At 41.1% G+C, this 24526-nt stretch overlaps 1 protein-coding gene across 6 annotated transcripts in view; it reads right to left on the bottom strand.

Moving 5' to 3' along the window:
• The window catches only part of wdfy3 (WD repeat and FYVE domain containing 3), a 154199-nt gene that overhangs the window by 84781 nt on the left and 44892 nt on the right, over positions 1–24526 (bottom strand). For all 6 annotated transcript variants that reach the window (XM_047380824.1, XM_047380823.1, XM_047380825.1 and 3 more), the window contains exons 5-16: positions 21452–21673; positions 20830–21022; positions 20035–20221; positions 19786–19952; positions 14115–14594; positions 12698–12808; positions 9240–9433; positions 7270–7541; positions 6589–6786; positions 4798–4881; positions 971–1160; positions 569–783 (exon numbers count right to left, since the gene is read on the bottom strand). In XM_047380824.1, the coding sequence (XP_047236780.1) occupies positions 569–783; positions 971–1160; positions 4798–4881; positions 6589–6786; positions 7270–7541; positions 9240–9433; positions 12698–12808; positions 14115–14594; positions 19786–19952; positions 20035–20221; positions 20830–21022; positions 21452–21673 (2513 nt within the window). The remainder of the gene's footprint in view (positions 1–568; positions 784–970; positions 1161–4797; positions 4882–6588; positions 6787–7269; positions 7542–9239; positions 9434–12697; positions 12809–14114; positions 14595–19785; positions 19953–20034; positions 20222–20829; positions 21023–21451; positions 21674–24526) is intronic.

The following is a 24526-nucleotide window of genomic DNA, read 5'->3' as shown; positions in this document are numbered from 1 at the left end:
GAAACAACTTAAAGCAGGAAAAGCAAAAAAGAAATGAGGAGGAAGATGGAGATAAAACAACCGACAGAGAAACATTGAGCCAGGAAACAACAGAGCAAAGGGAAACATGTTTCTTCTTAGCCAGCATCATTAACACTGGAGAGACCTACCAGACAGGCCATATTTACATATAAAATCAACCAACCCTGTGCACATGAAATAACTTCCCCTCATCCCTGAACCCTGACCGCCCGTCTCATTTAACCAGTCAAGCGCGAAATGAAAGTTGCTCCATTCTGCCTGCATATCTAACCCTCCTCCTCATCAGATCTGTCGGCGCGAATTTAACGTGCCATGGCTTCTGATTCCAACAGACAAACGGGGCATCGTTCTTCAACATTTTCATAAAAATCTAGTGAACTTATTCATAAATAAGAATAGTAAATTCAATTTAAACCAATATTGTGTATTATTATCCCTCTGTGCTCCTGAGCTGCAAGTTAAAACAATCAGGATTCAAAATGGTTCATACCGGGGTTGGGTAACAGTTTTTCAGTAAGATTAAAACACCGGAACCCGGTGCTGGTACCTGAGTGCGATCGGCTGCAGGGCCTGCGAGGCCAGCCTCTCAAACATCCTCTGCAGAGGAGGGTGCAGCGGGTGGTCTTCATCCCCGAGGGCCTGACTGCAACGATGCAGCAGCCGCTGGTGGAGGCAGGCTTCACACAACACCTGCTGGTTCCTCTCACTGTTCACCAGGAGCTGGAGGATGTTGGCAATGGCGAGCTGGAGGTCGAGGGCATGCTGGAGGAGAAGGTTGAGTTAAATGCTGCGGCTAGGAGCTGAGGGTGATACATCTGTAGCAATTTATTTATAATCTCTGGGTGTCTAATTAATGAAAGGAAATGACTGTCATTAATAGTACATAAATATATACATAAAATAGCAGAGACACAAAATTTTCCCCCAAATCTAATGTGAGTTTTCTCACCTCGGGCTGGCTGTCAGAGGACACAGAGGGAAGAAGATCCAACATGGCCAAAACGGCCCCTGGGTGGATGACCACCATATCAGAGGAGGATGAGAAGGAAGCAGGGTGGGAGGGGTTCACTGAGTGGAGTTTGAGGTCCGTCAGGGCTTTGACTGGGGCAGGAGGGCCCGATGTGCCGTAGTAACCTTGCCTGAGAGCAGAAACAAAACAATTGATTAGGTGCTTTGAAAACAACTTTCACCTGCCTCAGAGCATCACTGAATCCTGAATCAGTGCTTTTTTCTCCATATGCACCCAACCAACAACTAAAACCTACCAGGTTTCTGATGCGGCTCCAAACTATCGGCATCTGATGAAAACTCTCCAATCTCCACCTTACCTTAAGAGCTCACGATGGAGCAGGAGTCACACGGCAAACAGGCTTAATGTGTTTTCATTAAAATAACCTGTGGATCTGCTGAGGTTGCATCTTTGGATTGAGCTACAGCCTTGCAAAACTATTCATACACCTTGAACTTTTTCATATCTTCCCACATGAGAAGTACAAACTTTCATGTATTTTATTCAGATTTTATATGACAGAATAGCATAACGTAGTTGCATAAATCTGAACTGGAATGAACATAATCCATGGTTTAAAATAGTTTTACAAATAAAATCTGAATAGTCTGGTGTGTATTTGTATTCGGTCCCCTTTACGCTGATACCTCCAAATAAAGTGCAACCAATCCCTTAACTAGTAAATTATATAAATTTGTAATTTAAGCTCAGTACTGTTCCAAAAATGGAAAGGATATTTCTCAACTGCAAGCCCACCAAGACATGGAAACCCACCTAAATTGACAAGCCTGGCAAGGAGAGTATAAACAGGACAAGCAGCTAAGAGGACCATGGTAACTCAAAGGGAGCTGCAGAGATTCACAGCTCAAGAGGGAAAATCTGTTGACAGGACTGCTTTAAGTTGTGCACTCCAAACAGGTATGTGCAAAACATTAAGTGTGGCAAAAACCTAATGCCTTATATCATTCTAAAAACACCGTACACACAATAACCATGGTGTTGGCAGTATCATGCTGTGGGGATGCTTTTCTTAAGCAGCGATAGGGAAGCTGGTCAGAGTTGATGGGAAGATGGATGGGGCTAAATACAGGACAATCCTGGAAGAAGAACCTGTTAGAGGTTACAGAAGACTATAGAATAAGAGAGAGGTTCGCAACAACCCTCAACATACAGTCAGAGCTACATCAGAATATAATGGCCTAGCCAAAGTCCTGGCCTAAATTCAATTGACAATTTGTGGTAAGATTTCAAAAACTTGTAAAACTTGCTCTCCATCCAGTCTGACTGAGCTTGTTCCTTCACGTAAAAGTTTCTGGTTGCAACGTGACAAAATGTAAAACATTTACAGGGGGTATGCAAATTTTACAAGGCACTGTAACTGTTTTTATTTTTTTTATGCGTGCACCATGCATTTAGGCATCACCGCTTCGAAGACAACAGTTAACATCTCAGCAAGCACCATAAAAAAATATCCACTGAGAGCCTAAAGTTTGTTTGTAACGATTTAAACTGAAACTTTATATAACATGAGTCAGCAGTCCTCACACCACAGCCTCATTCAGAGTAATGAGGCGGGCAGAAGGAGATCTGCAGTGCTCTGATGTCGGACAGTTAGAAAAAGTTGGTCAAAAGCAAATTACAGAGCAGCAAATTCCCGCCTGAGGAGATCCAGCAAGAGTCAGCAGAAAGTGCCAGAGAAGCTGGATGTGGGGCAGGAAACTTTAAAGAGCTTGATCTCCCAACTTTTTAACAAAATGTCAATTATTATCTGCTCCCAAAATATAAACAAGTTTATTTCGGGATGTAATCCGGCATAAATTAATTTGGCTGGAAGTGAAATGTAATAAAAGCTTCTTAAAGCAGCTGAAGCAGATTAGACCTGGAGCTCTGATTGTTTTAAAGCAAAAAACACACAAAGAGGCTAAAATGTGTCATTTAGACACATTTTTCACACATTCTGAGGAAACAAGCATCACTCCCTGCCAGCGTCCACAAAACAATGTGCAGATCAGAGACAGAGTTTGGTGACAAACTGCCTGTCAGCATGCTGCTCTAGCTGAAAACAAGAGAGCCCTGCAGAGGATAGTGATGGGAGCCATCTGGCTGCTGCAGAGCTTTCTGCATCAAGGCACTCAAGGCTGTGTGACGCAGGACACCAGATTGTAGGGTTATTAATGTCACAAACATCTGAGAGAAAAATCAGCAACACAGAGAATATAATAAGGACTAATATTAACACCTTCCTTTATTTAATAATGCAAAAAAGATATTTTTTCCCATCCTATACAGGCAAACTGAATTAACTGGGAGTGTCAAAAATTGGAAGGCACACTAATTTTAACAGTTTTTTTTTCTGCTGCATCTGCATTCCTTGAACAGAAAACATGTCCTATCCATTTATTTTATTCCTATTATTTATGAATGCTATAGTTAACTTCCTTCCTCATCATATACAACAAATATACATATTTTTAAAATCAGTTTTAGCTCTTTAAATGCAATTCTTAGTGACTAAAATCTGTACTTTAGAAAAATAAAATGCAATCAGTTGAGTATTTAATCATCCCCTCTACAGAAATAGAATTTTCCTTTTGTATCATCATCATACGACCCGGGGAGTGTCAAAAATGGGCTGCAGCATTTATCCTGATCAATTACATTTTTTTGCTGAAAGTTGTTAAATAGTTGTTCAAAAATAGTTTCTTTCCCCAATTCCTTGTTAAGTAAATTTACAATAATGCATTAAAAAAAATCTTAACTTAGAGCAGAATAATAAAAAAATGAAATTTAAAAGGGATTTCAATACCACAGCATCAAAAAAATAAAGAAATACAAATTATATTGCAGTTGCAGTGTATCCAAAAAATGCATTCTGAATGAAAGTCAAGGGCACAAGACCATGATGCAAGGACAAAGGTTGCTGTATGTTGTTTAAAAAACTTTAGAAAGACTTGAAAAAAAAAGAAAAGAAAAGCCCCTCCCCCCAAAAAAATAAACAACCTGACCAACTTTTATGCATGCTGCATAAACACAGCCACACAATAATATCAAAGGATCAAAGATGGTTAATAAACTTTAAAACCTGATTGAGGTTTTTGCCTGTTAAAAAGAAAACAACTGAGTATGTGATCAGAACCAGGAAACACAGAAGAAGAGTCCACCGCTGCTGCAGTGACGCCAGATGATGCTCTCCCAAAATTTCACACACAGTCTGGTATCTGTTGTAGGTCATCTTTGGTCATTAGAGAGCTGACTAAAAGGTAAAATATCAATGAAAAAACGTTTATTTTGTAGGAATTGCCAGGGGTGCCTAAAACTGTGGAACTACAGATTTTAGTAAAACTATTTTTTGATGAGAGATTTGTCAAAAACTGAATAAAAGTATTAAAATTAAAGGTTGCATTTTTGTAATTATAACAAAAGATAAATTAGTTGTTTGATTTTTTTTACATATTTTTAGATAGGCTGCCAATAAATGTGGAGGGTTCCCTAAAAACAAAAAAACAGGTTTTAAAACAACAGTCCAGAACTTGGATACAGACAAATATGTATAAAATGTAAATAGTAATGCTATTTTTATGGTATAATTTAAATTTGATTTTAATACCAGATAACTCTGTTCCATCTACTGAAGACAGAGGCTTAAACATGCAGGATAGCTGAACCTCTTAACGCCTAGAAGGACACTGGTGCGCTTTTACCAGCAGCAGAAAGAAAATGGAGAGGAAGGGATGAGGGTGAGGAAGAAGGCAAAAAGCTGTAGCTACCTCTTTCTGGCGAGTGCAGGCGTGCCCCACGGGGAGGGCAGCGAGGTTTCATGAGTCAGGCAGGGAGGCACCTGCTCTGCACGACTGCATGACAGCACACGCCCGGAGACAAAGAAAAAGGTGACACACACACACAAACACACACAAACACACACACACGAAGAGGAGCACAGGTTCATTCATGCGCCCACACACACATATTTATGTGCAGCCGTGCAGGTAGCCCAGACCGAGGATGATCAGCCAGTCAGCACCAGATGTTAGAGGAAGAAGAGAGAAAGAGAGCAAAGAAAGGAAGAGGTTGTTAGTGGAAAGCCTAAAGAGAAAACTGGATCACAGCTCCAATTTGGAGAACATGCACTCAGATCTGCACATGAAGTTTCAAATAAGTGTTGTTGAAATGACAGGAAGGGAGTTCAGGTGGAAAGGAAGTAAACAAAATGAACAGCTTCAGCTCTGCCTGTCAGAATGACTGCATGAGCAACCTTTTGTTTCAGGTTTCTTGAAGGTTCAGGTTTGCCAACTTATCACAGCTGCATTTAGCTTCTGGTAATGGAATAAACAGAAAAGGTCCCTAACTTTGGCACTACTGTTCAGGTTGAGCTCACTCTGGACCACAACGAGCTTCATGACTAGATGTCATGAATGATGAGCCTGACTGAGCAGAACTGTGCAGGGAGAGGGACAACCGTGCACCAGCTTCACGCTGAGGATCACCTCACTGATGTGAACCTAAATATAACTTTAACCCTTTACTTTCCTCTGATATCCACTGTTGCTGACAGTAACTTTAACAAGCAGCAAATAACATTGGTTTTAATATTGTCAGTTTGTGAAATAATTAATTATGAACACCCAATCAGAACGCTCTGCAGACTCAACATAGCTCTGGCTTTGGGACCGATTGATTCTACAGAATTAAATTAAAATTTGACTCAATTAAACTGTGTGTAATTAAAGGCATTTTTTACTTTAGCACTCTTGAGATTACTTTCATTTTAAATTGGTACAAAATGATGTAAGCAAAATTAAATGTAGTTAAGTCATTAAATGTCAACAGAAGCTGAACAGATTACTAAAAAGTTTCTCAGTTTAATTTATTCTGAACAACTAACAGGATTTTAGCCTGGGCTGCAGAATGAACCTGCCGTGTTGATGTCTGAATAATTACACAATCCAACTGGTTTAATGTGTCTGTGATGTTACAGAAACATCAGCGGACCTGCTCCGCTGACAGGCAGCGTGTTTATCTGCGTGTAAAGCAGATAACTGTGATCCGATCCATTAGGATGGATGTTGATGTCAGGTGTGAATGAAGCAATCAATAAAAATGAACAATAAGCTCATCAGAATATTTTCAGAGAAGATACTGCTTTATTCTACTAACTCAAAGCTCAGCTTTCTTTATTCCTCTTCAACAATAAGGAAAACATTCCTCATTTACTTACCTACAATCCATACATTAATTTGCTGAGTGTGTGAACTGATAGAATCCATCTTGATTTGTCCAATATCTCTGTTGCCTCACAACAAGCAAACTGACAACAGATCTCTGACCTGATATATGGTTTCCAAGTCTGATCCAAGTCTCCTAAGCTTTGAACAGAATATCTGCTGGTTATCATATTAGCACAGCGAATGAAACTTCTAAACCAGAAGGTAACATTTTGGGTAAGGTCATTCCAGTTACCCTAACATTAGATGTAAGCAGTGATTGTCGTGCCGAGTTAAACACATTACAGTTATTTTACCCCTTAGAGTACAGTATAAGGGCTTCCATAGTTCGCCTACCTGTCGAACGAGTCGGTGGCCATCTTGTACAGGTATATGAAGAGCTTGCTGCAGTGTTTGAGCGTGGGACAGACACTGTCTCCAGCGCAGCCTCCGGAGGAAGCCTCGTCCTCCAGCAGCCTCTGGAAAGGCTGAGCGTTGGAGGGGAACACTCCTGTGGGGCCCAGCTTCTTTGTGTCAGAAAAACAACCCAGCAGCCTAGTGATGGGAGGAAAACAGTTTGTTATCAAGAAAGGTAGAGTCCTCGAAGGAAAGGCTTAAGGTTCCCACAGAGACGGGCGTACTGTGCGTGTACTGTGAGCAGAGTCCGCGTGCACCGTCTGCAGACATTTGAGATTTCATTCGGGCGTATCAATTTCCTACAATTTTCATGACAAATGTCAACATTTCCCACACTTTCTGCCATGGCATCATCAGATGAGGAAGAAGAGCTAATTTGCCTTGTAGCTTTGAAAAAACAAAAGAAATGAAGGTTGTATATAAAACCATTAACCCAGACTACAGATGAGGAAGGGAAATACACCTGTCAGTGGCAGCATAGCTTGTCTGCTAAATCAAGTATGCCCGACTCTATGGGAGCCATAGGTGTAAAGAAAATTAAAAAACAATACACGAAATTCAAGAGTGCCATATTTTATTCATTATTTAGGATGGTTACAAGAATTGAAACAGTTTAGGTACCTCACAGCATCAGCCAGCTTCTCATACTGGATCTCTGTGCGGAAGAAGTGCGAGTTGGCCGGCTCGTAGCGCATGGCTGCAGTGAGCGTGCAGAAAACTGTGTGCAGGAGCTCGAAGACTTGGTTCTGGTTGACCCGTTCCCAGCCGTGTCGCGGAGGCTGGCACAGCGAGCGTTCCATGGCCACCAGGAGGGAGGTGATGTAGACGAAGCCGCCCACTTTGCGGAACACCGTCCGCGTGCGGTGACTCTCACGCAACACAGCCAACAGAGCCTAAAGGACAGGAGAGGCGGATCCTTCAGAGATCATCAAAACAAACAAACTCCAGCTTAAAAAAGGCCAGAAAGAGATGCTTCCTTATTGCAAATGTTAGTTATTATCCTAATTTTTCATGTGATTTGCTTCCATAACTTCTTTTGCAATCTTTCTCATTTTGCAGTGACATTTTAAAAAGTTCCTTTAGGTTTCTTGCTGCAGAGTCAAGAAGGGGAAGAAATAATAAGTCATAAAACATCAAATATTCTATGGACATTTCATCATTCAGTTGCAACGTCTGCTGTTGCTATGAGACGATAAAGCACAACATTGTTTGCAGTTTAATATCAAGTATATAGTTCACCAAACCATGTGGCCCTCTGGATGGAAACTAATGTGGCTCTCTGGGAAAATGATTGCTCATGGCAGGCCTGTGCAACAACTGTAAAAGTGTTTTACCTGAAATCAAAGGCGAAACAGGTTATGCTAACCCTCATCTATGGTAACCATAAATGAATATTTGCTAAAGCTATAGGCAAGTAACAGGGCTAACATGTACCTATAAGAAATGAGCAGGAGAGAGCAAAGCAGAAGTAAAACCAGCTGTTTCCTGCTGCATTTAACAAGTTCTGCCAGAGTCAGCACAAAGTTTAATGAAATCTATCACAGGATGTTGGAGACGCTGTCTTCCTCCAACTTCACACTGGGAAATCACCACCAGGCTGCAGCTGTGCACTAACAAAGTTATGGTGTGGGGCGTTAATTTTACGAGCGATGTGAAATCGCTGAAGGATTAATGCAACAAACCCCTGATAGATTTTTCTCCCCTGTAAACAGTCAAATGAGGACTTTCACAGGGTTGAGCCAAAGATTTATCTGAATTTCTGAGTGTTACAGTACACAAATAAAGAGCATATTTTAGTCGAGTTAAACAGGATGTGAGCTCAGCACAGGTTCTTTTATGGTGATAATTAAAATGATTAGTGAAATTGAAGTAAAATGCTGACAAGTTAATCCAGGCGAAGCCCTCGGAAGGCCTGAGATTTACTTCATCTGTAGGGAGGGAGTTAAAAAATGCAATTATGCCTGAGAAAATGAGCCGGCCTCTCATCCTGCGAGTGTGCGAAAGTGTGTGTACAGTCGCAGCTTTTATGTGCACTGAACTCTCAGAGATCCTGCTTTGAAGCAATTACTGTGTGCAGCGCTACAAATGCATATTGATTTTTAAAATCACTCACCTTCCTGACTCAACGTTCTTACTGGGATTTACTGACAAGGTTATGGTTCGGACTTTATTTTGGTCGATTCCTTCTGGATGCATAATAATTTAATTAATGAAACAGCCAAATAATCAAAGCTGGACATTTCATTTGACTTTGGGATTATTTATGTATTTTTGAATTGAGCTGAATTGAATTATCAGTGCTTAATTGTTTTGAAGGCGTGGCAATCTTAGAGACTTTGAATAAAGTAAGAAAGGTTTCTTACTATTCTGGAAATTAGCAAATAGAAATAATTGGTGCTGAGCAGTAAACATTTGGTCTCATTTAATGTGAGACAGTGAGAAAAAAACAGCTTATGTGTTCTTTTAAACAGTGCGAGTTACAGGTTACAGGACAGCCTGTAACGATGCACATAAACACAAACAATTCAGTAAAAAAGAACTGCAGTGTTGGAGTTTTGGGCTAAAGCAACAGTTAGTGTTTGAGTTTCTACCCTCAGGATGTCAGTCTTCAGCTGCAGCTCACTGGATGGGGCCGAGTGCATGAGGCCCAGCAGCGTTCCCATGTCGTCGTCACCGCTGGGCGACAAGACGAGCTGCTGGATGATGAGCAGGGCGTGTTCCCGACACTGACTGTACTTCACGATGTTGTGGACACAGCGAGCGCCGCCGAACTCTCTGAACAGAGCTGAGAGAGAAAAGAGAAATGGAGAATCTTAGTCCTCGCATGAAAAGACGCCAAATAAAATGTGTAAATACCTGTTATTTTGTAAAAATAAGTCAGTAAACTACCTTAAGTAAATTAGGCTCCCCTTTTCCAATGGTTATAATCAGTCTGACAGAGGGAGGTATCCCAATCATTGTGGTTTTTAGTATAACAATGACCATCAGTGGGACCCTTTGTGGGGTGCCTTGAGACGACATTGTTGTAAATAAGCGCCGTTTAACTAAATAATCTGAACTGAAACTGTGTAGTTATGCTGCTATAGGCTTAGGCTGCTGGAGGACATAATCACCACTTTCACCCTCTTTGCTACATTCTCACACTACTCTCCAATTTTGCATTGTTTGCTGTTATTTCAGCTTTTAACTTTGTTCTCTCTTTTCTTTTCCTAGAAGCTACACCTGGCCTGGCTCTGTGTCTGCCTGTGACACCTTTCTGAAGAGGGGAATCGTCCAAGCTTCTGTTGCCAACAACTTAATGCTCACCCTCTACCGATGACCCACATAGCCCTGTCTTTCAGTGTTTAACCCTTTCTCTCTCCTAGACATGGAAATTGACTGAGCTTAACTGTAACTAATTATATGTGGTATCTTTCAGACTCTAACCTTGAAAACTGGCTCAGAGTTTATCTGTTCTTTCTTTCTAGGTGAAACGACTAAAGGAGCTACATCCATTAACATTTACTTTTCCTTCCCATAGAAAGTACTCCTGGATCAGTGCTTCTGTGTCCTTTTTGTGTCTCTGCTCTGTTCTCTCAAACCCCCAGTAGGTCATGGCAGATGGTCGCTCACTCTGAGCCTGGTTCTGCTGGAGGTTTCTTCCTGTTAAAAGGGAGTTTTTCCTCTCCACTGTCGCTACATGCATGCTCAGTATGAGGGATTGCTGCAAAGTCAACGTCAGTGACTGTCCACTGTCTCTACATGCTCATCCAGGAGGAGTGAATGCTGCAAGTTGCTGACTGGATGCAATCTGCTGGGTTTCCTTAGATAGAAAAACTTTTTATCCAATTTGAATAAAAAGTTAACTCCGACTGCACTGTTCAATTGTTAGGATTAATTGGAATGTATGAACCTGACTTTTGTGAAGTGCCTTGAGACAACATGTGTTTTGAATTGGTGCTATATAAATAAAACTGAATTGAATTGAAATGAATTGAATTGTGTGAGGCCCGCAACTAGTTTTAGAGCACGGCAGAAATCTTTTAGAGTTAAGTATAAATTTAAACACAGAGCTTTAAAACTCAAGGTTGGGGGCTCAGTCAGGCTGGTTCTGAATTAGTTTATGTTTAAACAAAATGTGAGAAAGTACGTCAAGCTTAGGCTTAAAACTGAATGACTGAGTTACAGAAACACCAAACATATAAACAGTCATGTGTAATTATGTTTTGTAATGGTAACAGCATTCCATACTATTACTGTAGGTCCATGAAACGTCCCTTTATACGGTTTTCTTCATTCATTTACAGTACGCATACTGGAGTTAGTTACTAATCCCACCTCAGATTCTAAGAGCATAAATCACATTTTTTTATTATTATGATTTTCTTTATCCAAGCACCTCCATCTTTTCTTATTTTAACTGCAGCCAGGGCCTCGATTCTTCTTTTATTTTAATATGGCAATGAAATCCTTTGAACAGTTGTTTGAAGTCTCTCCACGTCAGAGTGGCCCAGCTAATAGCTCCAGGTGTAAAATGAAAATGTAATCAGAGTGAAGAGCTACAAATATCTCCCACGTCATGTGTTGTTCTATCGACGACAAACAGTCATCACCGGGGTCAAAGAGAGCTGGTTATAGTCGTGACTCAACAAGTTCCCCCAGCAGACTGAGTCACACACACACACACACACACTCTTGTTTTGCTATATGTAGTGAGGACCATGTGTTGACTCCCATTGACTTCCATTGATTTTCAGTCATTTTCAACCCTTTCTATGCCCTAACCCTGACAATAACCCTAAACCTAACCATTACCAGTGCTTACCTAACCCTAACCTTAACCTAAAGTCAATTCATACCTTAGTCCTAAACCTAACCGTTAGCAAAATAGGTCGTGAGGACCAGCAAAATGTCTTCACTTTGGTACAAATGGTCCTCAATTAGATGGTGAAATCGGGAAAATGGTTCTCACTGTGATGCCAAGACAGGAACACACACACACACACACACACACACACACACACACCAGATCTGTAGAAAGACTTTTTTTTCATCCTTGTTTTCAGAGTTTGTTGGAAGGTTGGCAGGCAAAGCTCAGAAGCTCTTTGTCTGGTAGAGAATTATTGGTATGCTTAACAAGACTTTTCCATGGTGGATAAGTGAAAGCAAACAAATGGGAGTTGTGGATATTTGGAGGGTTAATTAAAAACAACAGTTACTGATTATGTATGTATGTATGTATGTATGTATGTATGTATGTATGTGTGTGTGTGTGTGTGTGTGTGTGTTCCTGTCTTGGCATCACAGTGAGAACCATTTTCCCGATTTCACCATCTAATTGAGGACCATTTGTACCAAAGTGAGGACATTTTGCTGGTCCTCACGACCTATTTTGCTAACGGTTAGGTTTAGGACTAAGGTGTGAATTGAGTTTAGGTTAAGGTTAGGGATGCACTGGTAATGGTTAGGTTTAGGGTTATTGTCAGGGTTAGGGCATAGAAAGGGTTGAAAATGACTGAAAATCAATGGAAGTCAATGGGAGTCAACACATGGTCCTCACTACATATAGCAAAACAAGAGTGTGTGTGTGTGTGTGTGGGTGGATGGATGGATGGATGGATGGACATTTGATGGATGGCTTTGAGGCGACTGTGGCTCAGTAGGAAGAGTAGTCGTCTTGCATTCAGAAGGTTGCAGCTTCCTCCTGCCATATGTCGATGTGCCCCTGGGCAAGGCACTTAAGCCTACCGATCAGCGTATCGGTGTATGAATGTGTGAGCGTTAGTGAGTGCAATTGGGTGAATGTGGCTCTAGTGTAAAGCGCTTTGAGTGGTCTGTATGACTGGAAAAGGGCTATATATTAGTTCAGTCCATTTACCATTTGAGAGGACGGCATTTGAAGATGTGCTTGCCTTAAAGGATTTACAACCCACCAAACTGCAGTTTTGGAGCTCCTTGTGCATAAATGGCTGTGGAGATTTTTATATACACTCTGCCTGGAGTTCAAACGCATTTCCTGACCCACTGAAAGCATACTGCATGTGTGCTTGCAGAGTGTGAGTGTGTTTACCTGCGTTAGTGTTGGTGGTGTTGGAGCCCTGCAGGAGCACAGTCAGAGTTTCCATCACCAGCCAGGCTAACTGTTTCTGCTCCTCTGCTATTAGGTTGTTTTTGCAGTCAGCTGAGTGTAGAAAATAACAGATACACAATGAAGATCTGTAGATAACCTACACAAGTAAAATATTACAAACTCAGAGGGTTTTAGTATCATTCAGCACAGTTGGATGCAATTCTTTAAACATGACTTTTTACATCTAGGACTGCAAGAATTAAAAAAAAATGCTACAAATATTTTAGATAAAAATGTTTTTATTTTCCTACAGAGATTAAGTTTTCACTTATTCTCTCTAGCAGCTTTCCACCTTTAGAGATTAACATTTAACAGATTTAGAGCATTTTTCTTTGTAAAATAGCTCAAGCTCAGTCAGAGCTCAGGAAATCATTTTTTAAGACTGTTTAAGACAACTTTTTTAAGTCTTGCCACAGATTCCTAGATAAATGTAGGTCTGGATTTTGACTGGGCCATCAATATGCCTTGATCTAAACCATTTCCTTGTAGCTCTGGCTGTATGATCATGGTCTTTCACCTGCAGGAAGGTGGGAACCCCGGAATATAACGGGATTTCTTCCAGCTTTGCCTGGTATTTATTTCCGTCCATCTTCTCATCAACTTTGATCAGCTTCCCTGTCCAAACTGAAGAAACAAATCCCCACAGCATGATGCTGCCAACACCATGTTTCACCATCTCCTACCTGGCTTGTTGGAAACTGTAAACAGGACATCTTATGGTTTTCTTTCAACAATTGCTTTCGTCTTGCCACTCTTCCTGGAGCCCAGATTTGCAGAGTCCCCGACTACTAGTGGTCCTGTAAACAGATTCTCCCACCTGAGCTGTGGATCTCTTTAGCTCCTCTAGAGAAGACATGGGCCTCTTGGCTGCTTCTCTGATTAATGCTGTTTACTTTGTGTTGGTCTGTCACGTGAAATCCCAATAAAATTTTAAAGTTTGTGGTAGAAATGTGAGAAAATATGAAAAACTTCAAGGTGAATGGTATAAATACTTTTGCCGGGCACTGTAAGCACGGCTAGGTCTGTTTTTCTACTTGAGTTTCTATTAATTACTGTAAAAATGAGCCAAATAAACAAAATTGCAACATTTGGGTGAAATATATCACACTTTATCCTTTTGCAAAGCCAGTCTGTTATTTATGCCTCCAATCAAATCAATCTTTTTACAAATTACAAGACAATGGAAGCTCAGTTCTTGTTTTCTGGATTTGTTTAATTACGATCTATTCCACTAGTCATCTGACATTAAGCTTTGAATTTAGCCCATCTGTTGCAAATTAAAAACAAAAAAATCCCTAAATTATCCAGACAGAAAAAAACTAAAACCACATAATCTTCATGAATAATTTCTTCTCACCTTGGTCATTATTTTGCGGCTGCTGTTGCGAAGCCGGGTCTTTCAGCAAGGCGGCGTACTTGTGCAACAGGTTCACCATTACCTCCAGGAGGCCGACCTCCCGCAGCACGTCGCTGAACACCGGGTCGTGCCTAGCCAGCTTCAGCAGCGTTCTGGTGGCGGTGATGCTGCAGGAGAGCGACGTGCTCGATTTCAGCAGCACGCAAACACTGAAGAGCTCCTTACACGGCACGTAGTTGAGGCTGAAGACAACAAACTCTAAGAGTTCGAAGTACTTGGCCTGGGGTTCGGGAAGTTTGGCTACACGCTCTGCAAACTGCGATAGGGTGTGCTGGGACTCCAAGATGAAGTAGTTTGCCGGCTCCGCCGCATAGATGTTCCCGATGGCGTCCAGCAGCATGCAGGCCAGACGGCTTGTTCTGGCCCTCAGGAAGGCGTTCTGGAGCACGGAAAAGGCCTGGATATTTCGAACAGTGTGACCTGCGGAAGAGAAGGACAATCGTTTAGTGGGAAATATAAAGAGACATTACTGCTGGAACCATTACTTGTAAAAAGATTTTAAAAAGTGAGCATTAGGGTCCTGACTGGTTACAGCGACGTTTACATGCACTAACGGGCATGAAGGTTATAATACTCTAAGTGTTTTAATGGTGTGCTTGAAGCTCTTATAACAAAACAAGATAATACAGAGTTTTATAAACAAGGATGAGGTGAACCAGTTTGTGTTTTTTGTGGATTTTCTGTTATCCACACAGGTTCTGAATTATACATCCAGGCTCAGATATATACATGCACCTACAGATGGATAACCTTTCACATTTGATTCCCGCCGCAGGCCTTGCACTTCACGTCACAAATATTGCAGCAATCTGCAGGTCTGCACTGCATTTTGAAAAGTGGAGCCATAATTTCGCACGCTTTCTATCAGCTGAGCTTTGTTGGGGTACCAGTGGCTCCTGACGTCATTACGCATTTGTGCGTGCAATGCTCTGTTCATGTCCGGCATGGAGTTGTCCACTCTTCCACTCCCTCAGTGTCACAATGATGCTGCGTCTAGGTACCGAAATATGGTACAGTTTGATTTTACGTGAATCGGTACTCTGTAGTACAGACGGTATTAGGGCCGTACCTGTAAAAGTACCGAACTCGGTACCCTTCATTTTAACAAGCTGGTTGTTGGGGACAGAACCCGCTTTCAACAGGCCATGGGTTCAGTTCTAGCTGTTGTTGAGGATTGAACCTGATGAGTTTTAAATTTGTGCGATGCATCAGTGTCAATGGAAAAGAAACCGAAACTCAGCATGATGCCACCACCACTATGCTTCACAGTGTATAGTACCTAATTTGAAATCTTCAGTTAAATATTTTTTTGTATTCAGCTAACAGACAAACCAGTCAGAGTTCAGCCATATGTCCTTTCTCATATAGGAGGGCTCCTAGCAGAGTCCCATGACCCAGAGGCTTCTAAGTAAATCCTGTCATATAAACTGGCAAACATTTTTAATTGCTACAAAAAAAAAAAAAACTAGTCATATTCAATACATTACAATATATGAAACGTTCATTTAGTTCAGTAACTCAGTTCACTAAATAAAACACATTATATAGAATAATTTCACACAGATTGAGGTTTTCAAGCCTTTATTTCTGATAATTATGATGATTTTCCGCTTACAACTGAATGAAAACATTTAAAGATAGAATATTACATCAGACAAATACGTTAATGTGAGCCTACTGAAAAGTATGTCTAAAAAGACTTTTAATGTCATAAACGGGGCTCATCAGAGTGCGTATTCTAATTTAAGTATGACTCTACAATTTTTTTTTATAAGAAAATGTATTAGATAATATTAGAATATCTGAGAAAATGTCCCCCAGTTCCATGTAGCCACAATATTCAAATATTCGCTTTCTTGTTTTCATTGAATGTTTAAACTAGCATGCATGTAATTAAACAGGCAGTTCTTTACTAACATTCAATTTATGGGCGTTTTCTTTACCATTTTACATAACTAATCCTGTCCTTCCTCTTTTTAACTCATAAACACCACAGGAAATGATTTAGCTGAAGAACTTAATTTGGGTTTTACTGTTTCAGCACCTCTGATGAACGTCATATTTTTATATAACTTTAGGTTCTTCCAAGAGATCTTTGGGAGAGATAATGAAAAATACACTTAATAGACTATCGCACTGTTGATGCACCAATCAGGCAGCCAGTGATCAACTAACGTTCCCTTGGGGGATGAACAGAGGCGTGGAGTTAGCACTGTTGCAGCCAGAAGGTCCCAGGTTGAAATCCCAGGCACGGAGTTTGCATGTTGTTTGCCTGCATGTGTGGGTTCTTTCTGGGTCTTTCCTTAGGTAGTTCCTTAGAAGAGTGTGTGTGTGTGTGTGTGTGTGTGTATAATAATTTTCCTTTTAAATGAACTACTGTGCTCTCAAATATTACAAACACTAATATTTTCCTGCTTTCTGCTCTTCAGGTCCTGTGTAAGGTTGATCATTTTAAAAGCCCCTTTCAGACTTTTTGTGTTTAGTATCTAACCTGAGAACTTAAGCTTTGACTCCTGAGCAGGAGGACACATGAGGATGCTGACACTGACATGTTTAGTCCCTCAGACTGAAGCCCACAGAGAAGCTAAGTGAATGTGGCAGCTTAATTAGGCATGTAAGCAGACCCCCCTTACCATGAGGGCTTAGCGTAATGACTTTCCACACAGTCAGACCCGTCATTAATTGGGTAAACATAAGTGTTTCTCTGTGGGCTTAAAACAGGCTTCCAGACTGAACTCTGTTTTTAGTGCATGTAAAATAAGGCACTCTCTCTAGATCTTGGCAGTGTTCGACTTTGTCATGACGAGTAGGTGGAAAAGTTACCATACACACTGTAAAGCAAATATCTGGCACCTCTTTCTGAGCTATTCTTATAAAACTGCAGAACTGTTGCCTTCTTGGTTAATAAATAAAATAAGTTTTGTAACTAATTTGAAAGTTATGCAGAACCTGGAGCCTTTTCTGTAAAACAAACTAAGAACGTTCAACACAGAAGGTGAAGCGGAACAGGTTCTTTTTTGTATTCAGGAGGCTTAGAGGGGTTCATCTGCAGCAGCGTGACGAGCAGCATGGTGTCTGTCAAACAGGTTAAGCTTACTGGGATCAGCCAAGCATCAAAGTCATTTCCCAGATAACGATCAAGCCGGGAGATGAGAGTAGGAGGGATACACAAGAAGACCTTTCTGCAAGTAATTCCAGCAGGTAAAGTGTTGAGAGTCGGCAAGTCTTCCACCCAAGAACATCTCTCCAGTTAGGTGAATGGAAAAGGTGAAGGAACATCTTCACTTCTGAGGATTAGAGCATCCCTGCAGACATGCTCTATACAACCTATAAACAAGCCATTAATTGACGCATGTACAAAACAGGATTTACAAAAAGCTCTTTATAGCTTCAGTGAAAACTTCATACAGTGATTAGCCGTAAGGTAATCGTTTAGCCTAATGCTAATAAATTAAAGCTTGATTACTACAGTGAAAAAACACGAAGGTGAATAACAGAAAAGAGAGATAGGGCTGCTATGATCTTATATTAGTATTAGATCTTATATTAGTATTAGTACTAACCCTAACTGACTTCATTTTTGGATCAAATATCGGGCCGAGGTGACGGATCAACCCACCGATCGGCATGGTGCTCTGCTGCTGCAGGTCATATTTTTACCCTGGAAGCTTAAGGTTACAGCCAGAAAATAGCTGTACACTTACATCATAAAACAATTGTAGAACTGCATATAAAGAGATGTTTCATCTATATGAACAGATCATGTAAAGCGTCCGTAGGACTGTGTAAAACATTTAGAGCAGAGAAAGTTAATTTGCATGGTTACAGTTGTAATAACTGAGAAGAAAACTGAGGAGGAACAGGGAGCTTGACCTGTCACCTGAAAGCTGAGGAGATTGTTTTTAATTTGATCTTTTTAAGCTTTCAGCCTCTACCTGAGATGGGACATGTTGGGTTTGGAGAAGTCTGCGGTCTGCTGGAAGACAAAATACACAGAGATAGAAATGCTGCAGCAAGTCAGCAATGCTGATTTCTCTTTGATTTTTAGTGACTCTTGATTATAACATGATTCTGAACCACATCTGTGTGTGATTTATTCATTTATTGAGTCCATAACTTACAAGCATTTCTTTTATCCATCTTGTCATAATTGTGTTCCAAAGTACCTGCTATTGAACTACACTTTAAAAAATTTTTTTTAGTAGAGCTACAACTAACGATTATTTTGCTAATCAATTACTCTGTCGAATATTTTTTCTATTGATCGGATAGCAAAGCCTAATTACTCGTACTCGTCATCTTCCGCTTTATCCGGGACCGGGTCGCGGGGGCAGCAGACTCAGCAGAGATGCCCAGACGTCCCTCTCTCCAGACACCTCCTCCAGCTCCTCCAGGGGAGCCCAAGGCGTTCCCAGGCCAGCCGAGAGACATAGTCCCTCCAGCGTGTCCTGGGCCGTCCCCTGGGCCTCCTCCCGGTGGGACGTGCCTGGAACACCTCCCGAGGAAGGCGTCCAGGAGGCATCTGGTATAGATGCCCGAGCCACTTCAACTGGCTCCTCTCGATGTGGAGGAGCAGCGGCTCTACTCCGAGCCCCTCCCGAATGTCCGAGCTCCTCACCCTACTCTCTAAGGGAGTGCCCGGCCACCCTATGGAGGAAGCTCATTTCAGCCGCTTGTATCCGGGATCTCGTTCTTTCGGTCATGACCCAAAGTTCATGGCCATAGGTGAGGGTAGGAATGTAGACCGACCCGTAAATCGAGAGCTTCGCTTTTCGGCTCAGCTCTCTCTTCACCACAACGGACCGGCACAGCGCCCCATTACTGCGGCAGCCGCACCGATCCGTCTGTCGATCTCCCGCTCCATTCTTCCCTCACTCGTGAACAAGACCCCGAGATACTTAAACTCCTCCACTTGAGGCAGGAACTCCCCTCCAACCTGAAGAGGACAAGCAACCTGTAATTATTAGAGCTTTTTTACAGAGTTAGAACCAGGTGAAGCTAAAGCTATGCCATTTGAGGAGTTCTGGATAGAGCATATTTACAGACAAAGGGTGTTTATGTTAAATGTATTTATTTTTTGTACAGTTTTGACCTAATTACTGCCCTGAGTGGATTGTTCCTTCAGCAAATGTCATGTTTTAGAGTCAGTATTCTAAAATTCAATTATTTCAATAATCGATTAATCACAATTGATCCGATTATCTGTTTCAGCCCCACTTTTAAGTTTGTCATGTTGCAGTTTTTTTTACGTCTTATACGTATGTTAAAGTTCAACGATTATAAACAGAACTATTAAAAAATAATATTGATTAATGACCATCCACAACATAAACGCTTTTTAAGTGAACCAGATACTGATTCATTTAGTTCCTGAATGCAGCTGTTTTCCAGACACTTTTAAAGATGTTTCACATCCAGAAACTGCAGCTGCTACAACCTTTACATTCTGAAATGCAATGAGCCTCCATGGGTTAGTCCTCAGCAGCTCAGCAGACTAAGATGTGAACACAATAACAGGATCATTCTGAGGCTCATCATGTCATTAATCATCAGTCTTGTGAATAGAAATAAAACCTCTATTTAGAAAGCTTTGTCGGTTCCGGTACCATACCTTTCCCAGATGGCTGAGGGAGAACAAACCCTGGCAGCAGGAAGGGGGCTCCAGTGGTGAGGCCGGCAGGTTTCAGCTCCGTCACCCCATACGTGCACAGACAAGTTACCAAGTTCACCAGATCCTTCAGAGCGTCTTTAGATTCATCTTCTTTAGCCTGTTCCAGCCTGGAAAACAGGATTTTTAGATATTTCTGGGTAAAAAGTGAACGACCAAATGAAGAAAACCACACGGAGCTGATGGCTGTACCTGAGCATGAGGTCGCAGAGGAATGTATAACCTTGGCACATCCTGAAATCATCCAACAGCGTCTGCGACACGTTGCTGGAGTCTTTGAGGAAGCAGGAGAGGCCGGTGAACATCTCAACAATCTCCAGAGGGGAGAGATCGTCAGACTGCTGCATGTTTTGGACACATGTGGACAGACATTCCTTCTCTAGAAAGAGATGGTAGAGAGAAAATTTGTGAGAAAAACATAAAAGTTATTAAAAACATATTGTGTGCTCGCTTTCATCATGGATTTACAGACAAGAAAGGAATTCTTCATTGTTTTCCACCTGTCTTTGTGCCAAAAGCTTGAACTATTCATAAAGAGAAAAAGCTGGAGATTCCTCTTCGAGTTGACATAGAATAGTCTCATGAGCAATGTTCCTCCCTGTCGACCTCTTTCTTGGATTTGCTTTTATCCTACAGGTCCATCAGAGCCTTCAGGGCTTCTTCTGAGCCAAAACTGATGGTGAGGTGTTGTTTTCTACTACGACCATCACCTCAGCAGCTGTCCTAAAGACGTGAGGACAGCTGACAGTGTTGTTGCTTTTAAAAGGAAACTTAGTTAAAATAAACAACTAAACTATTCAGTCTGCCCATGTTGCTGTATCAAATTTATACTGATTTGTACAATTATAATTTCATTTTTGCCCATTTCTGGGGTGTTTTGAATCCATCTGTCCTCCTGTTTAATTATTTGATTGATCAATTGAATGCTGACATTGTAAAAGCAGCTAAAGATCCTACAACACACACGTCTCAACATAAATGTCCTACCGTGTATGTATTTGACCACATTGACACTGAGTCCGTGTCGGGAGATGGTGGTGAGCACTTCGCCGGCGCTCCTCCTCCAGGGCAGGTTGTGAGGAGGGCACCAGGAGGTTATGGCACTGAACAGCAGCTGCAGGTCATCCTTCTGGGCCAGCTCCTCGGCTGGAGACACGAAGGTGCAGAGCTTCACCAGGATCTGTGAAGGTATAATGGAATCAAATGGGACATTTTCTATCCCCTCGCCAAAGGCGCCAGCCTAAAAAGGAGCACCTTTCATCATGAAGAAAGTGTTTGATGCAGCTGGCATCATTGATCTCTAAAAAAAACTTTAAATCAGCAAGAACAAGAGTTAAAAGTATCCACCAGTGTCGATACACGTTACATCACCTTCTAGTATCAAAATTGTACTGAAGAGGATTCAAGATTTTTTTCCTTTTCTACAAATAGAAAAATCGAGGCAATTAAGCTCCAACAAATATTTGTTTTAAAAATCCTTCTGCACCTCTTTATGCTTTGAAAGATATGAAGAGAGACATCAATTGATTGTTGAAGCACAAAAAAAACATGCTGAGAGGAAAACTAAAAGAACTGTTAAAGAGAACTTGTCCTCGTGTCTCTTTTCTACCTGGACAAAGACTTTCTGGAGCAGCGCTCGGCGGTCAGCAAGGGGCAGCTCTGGCTGAGTGTGGGCCTGGCCTGGAGTCTTCTCCTGGTTGGGTGGGGGTTGTGGCGGTTGCGGAGTGGGGCCCACAGGAGCTTCGGCCATGTGGGGCAGGTCAAAGAACAAGTAGAGGCATTTGACCAGTGTGGAGGGTACGGACATGGTTGTCATGCAGTCCACTGTTTTCTGTAGAGGGGCAGACAAAGGAGAGGGTATGAAGACTGAATGTTAATTAATCAAAGTAAAGTCGATCCTAAATCAGACTCGAAAGGAGGGTTACTGTGGAGCCAGAACTGTGTTTGAAGTAGTTTTCCCATGGAGGTCATTTCAGAAAAATACTAGTCAAGTTACGTTCCAACACTTCGTTCTAAATTTAAAAACAGAAGGATGCTAAATGAAATACAATTAATTAAATATATTTTAGATTTGACAATTCAGTAAATGTGAATTTTGAACAGAAAACATTTTTTAAAAATATTCCTCATTTAAGTCCTTTGTCTGGTTCTGGAACATCCACAATGTTACCATTATTATATTTTATTTTGTTTTACCTAATTATTGTATAATTGTAATAATTTTCAAAACATAAATATAATCTGATCAATCCAATTCAGTCTGAGTTATAATATAGCACAGTGAAATTCAGTAAAAAGTGTATCCATCTATGGAAACCGAGTTGATTGCATGGAGGAGTTCACTTTGCAACAATCCCTCCTCCTGAGAAAAAACATGGCGACAGTGGAAAACATAAACTCCCTTTTAAAAGGAGGAGATCTCCAGCAGAACCAGGCTCAGTGTATGAAAATGTCGAAAATGCCAAATGTGGTGAAAACAATATTCTTCCCATAAATAAATAGGAATAAATGCATTTCGGTGATCTTAGATTCACATGAATGAGAAGGGACAAAATGTTTTGGGGAAAATGAAAAATCCGCCTCACGGTTCCTCCAACTAACATGGCCTCCATGGGGTACAGAGCCTTCAGCCACTCTGGGCCTCTGACCCTGGAACTCCTTCCTCACATGTTTCACACCATCTACACCACAACAGTGACACTGTGCTGCTTGCAGACTCCATGGATATGAAGCCTGGGTGTGTATCTGCGAGGTCAATGGCCGATATTTAGAAAATGGAAAATATTGGCCTAATTTAAGCGGCTTCTGATCAATTTGCCGGATTGCAGATTTATACACCCATTTCATTCCAACCAACTTCAATTTTAGAGCCATTTTACTTAAACCATTGCATTTTTTCATGAATAAAAGGGGACAATTCAGTTTATTTGTAAAGCACCAACTCACAACAAATATCGTCTCAAGGCACTTTACCAGAAAACAAATCAGCTCAATCCAATCAAATCATGCAGACTCCAAGACAATGACATACAATCCAAATTGATCCCAATTATCAAACAATGCAGTCATGTCTAGTTCATTAATCAAATTGGGTAAAAAGCTTTCTATCTAAGGAAACCCAGCAGAGTACATCAGGTCAGTGACTTTCAGCATTCACTCCTGGATGAGCATGTAACAACTGGACAGTCACTTGCATTGACTTTGCAGCAATCCCTCATACTAAGCATGCATGTAGAGACAGTGGAAAGGAAAACTCTCCTTTAACAGGAACAAACCTCCAGCCGAACCAGGACCTGGCTAAGTGTGAGCGGTCAAATCATTTACTGTGGTTCTAATATCTGTTTGGCCGAGTCGACTCTTAACACATTAGAGATTATGAGCTCTCATCAAACCAAAATAACTCTACGCAACATCCTGCTGATAGATATTATTTAGTGGAACAAAATAACCAAAGTTAATCACAGCAGATTATGAGCAGAATATTAGTTTAAATTGCTGCTTGTCGAAGAAGTTTTAAACTAACTGTGTTTGGTATGAAACTGTGGAAATATTATCAGAATATCCAGGTTACCAACTGAACAAAACTACAAAAGTTACAAAATGTCTAAGAATGGCCTGTAGGTAACAAATGTAAGATCTAATCAAGAATTTTCCAGAATTATTCTGGTTATATTTGCTGAATATTATGTGTGTGTTTCTCCACACAACAGCAGGACGCTGTAAAAATAAAGACAAAAACATTTTTATTTTTAGTGTGACGCTGGTAAATTATGTGGCTGATTTGTGGATTTTTGGCCGAGATGCTGTGAAGGAAAAAAAAAAAGCGGGAGCAGCCATAATAGCATGAAGTGTGTGTTTTTTTAATGTGTGCTCTTTACAATTTGTGTTATGATGGCAAACCAGAGGACTGCATGAATAGATGAGGACTGTGCTCTCTCAGGCGAATGATTCAGATAATGAAGCACAGCCTCCTACGCACATACTGAAAATAAAGCTCAACGTGACTTAATCACGCACTTTCTAATTTATGATAGTTGTCACACATACAGAGACAAATAAAGGCTGGGAAAAATGGCTGAAGCATTTACTCCACCACTCTGAAACATGCTAGGTTTCAGCCTTTCAAGCTGATGGACGGAGTGGGGGAGGGAAGAAAATAGGAGTAATAAAACAAAGGTTGGTGAAGGTGGAGAACTGGATAACTGATGGAGAATCAGGGCAACAGAAAAATGAAGTTGCCCTAACTGGAAAAATGTGTGTGAATGTTTACAGGCTGAAAGAGACAGATCGCCTCTGCTGCAGCACTAAAAACCAAGGATGAAAACCACCCAGACATGTCAAGGCTGCGCCTGAAAGAGTGTGTACATGTGACACAAGAAAGACATGGAGGACATTCGTTAAAAGAGTCACTGTAAGTCAAGAGGGAGAGAGACAAAGAGATTGGGAATGCTCTGTGTGAACGGCATAAAACTGGCAGTGTGAGAAGTACTGCAGGGCTGCTTGGAGAGTCCTTGGTTTACAATCCGAGACACGTAAGAGTGAATAAAAACCCATTTACCTCGTCTGTCTCTCATGTACACATATGCAGGACACCAGTTAATGAATAATTGTTGTCTTATGATTTTTTTACTTTGTATAATAAAGAGGTAGAATTAAGCAAATTGTAGAAATTTGTGACAGCGCT

This window comes from Girardinichthys multiradiatus, chromosome 12 (genome assembly GCF_021462225.1).
Source record: "Girardinichthys multiradiatus isolate DD_20200921_A chromosome 12, DD_fGirMul_XY1, whole genome shotgun sequence".
In the NCBI taxonomy this organism is placed as follows: Eukaryota; Metazoa; Chordata; class Actinopteri; order Cyprinodontiformes; family Goodeidae; genus Girardinichthys; species Girardinichthys multiradiatus.
The sequence above is the reverse complement of the archived record's forward strand: the minus strand, read 5'-3'. Positions and strand labels throughout refer to the sequence as shown.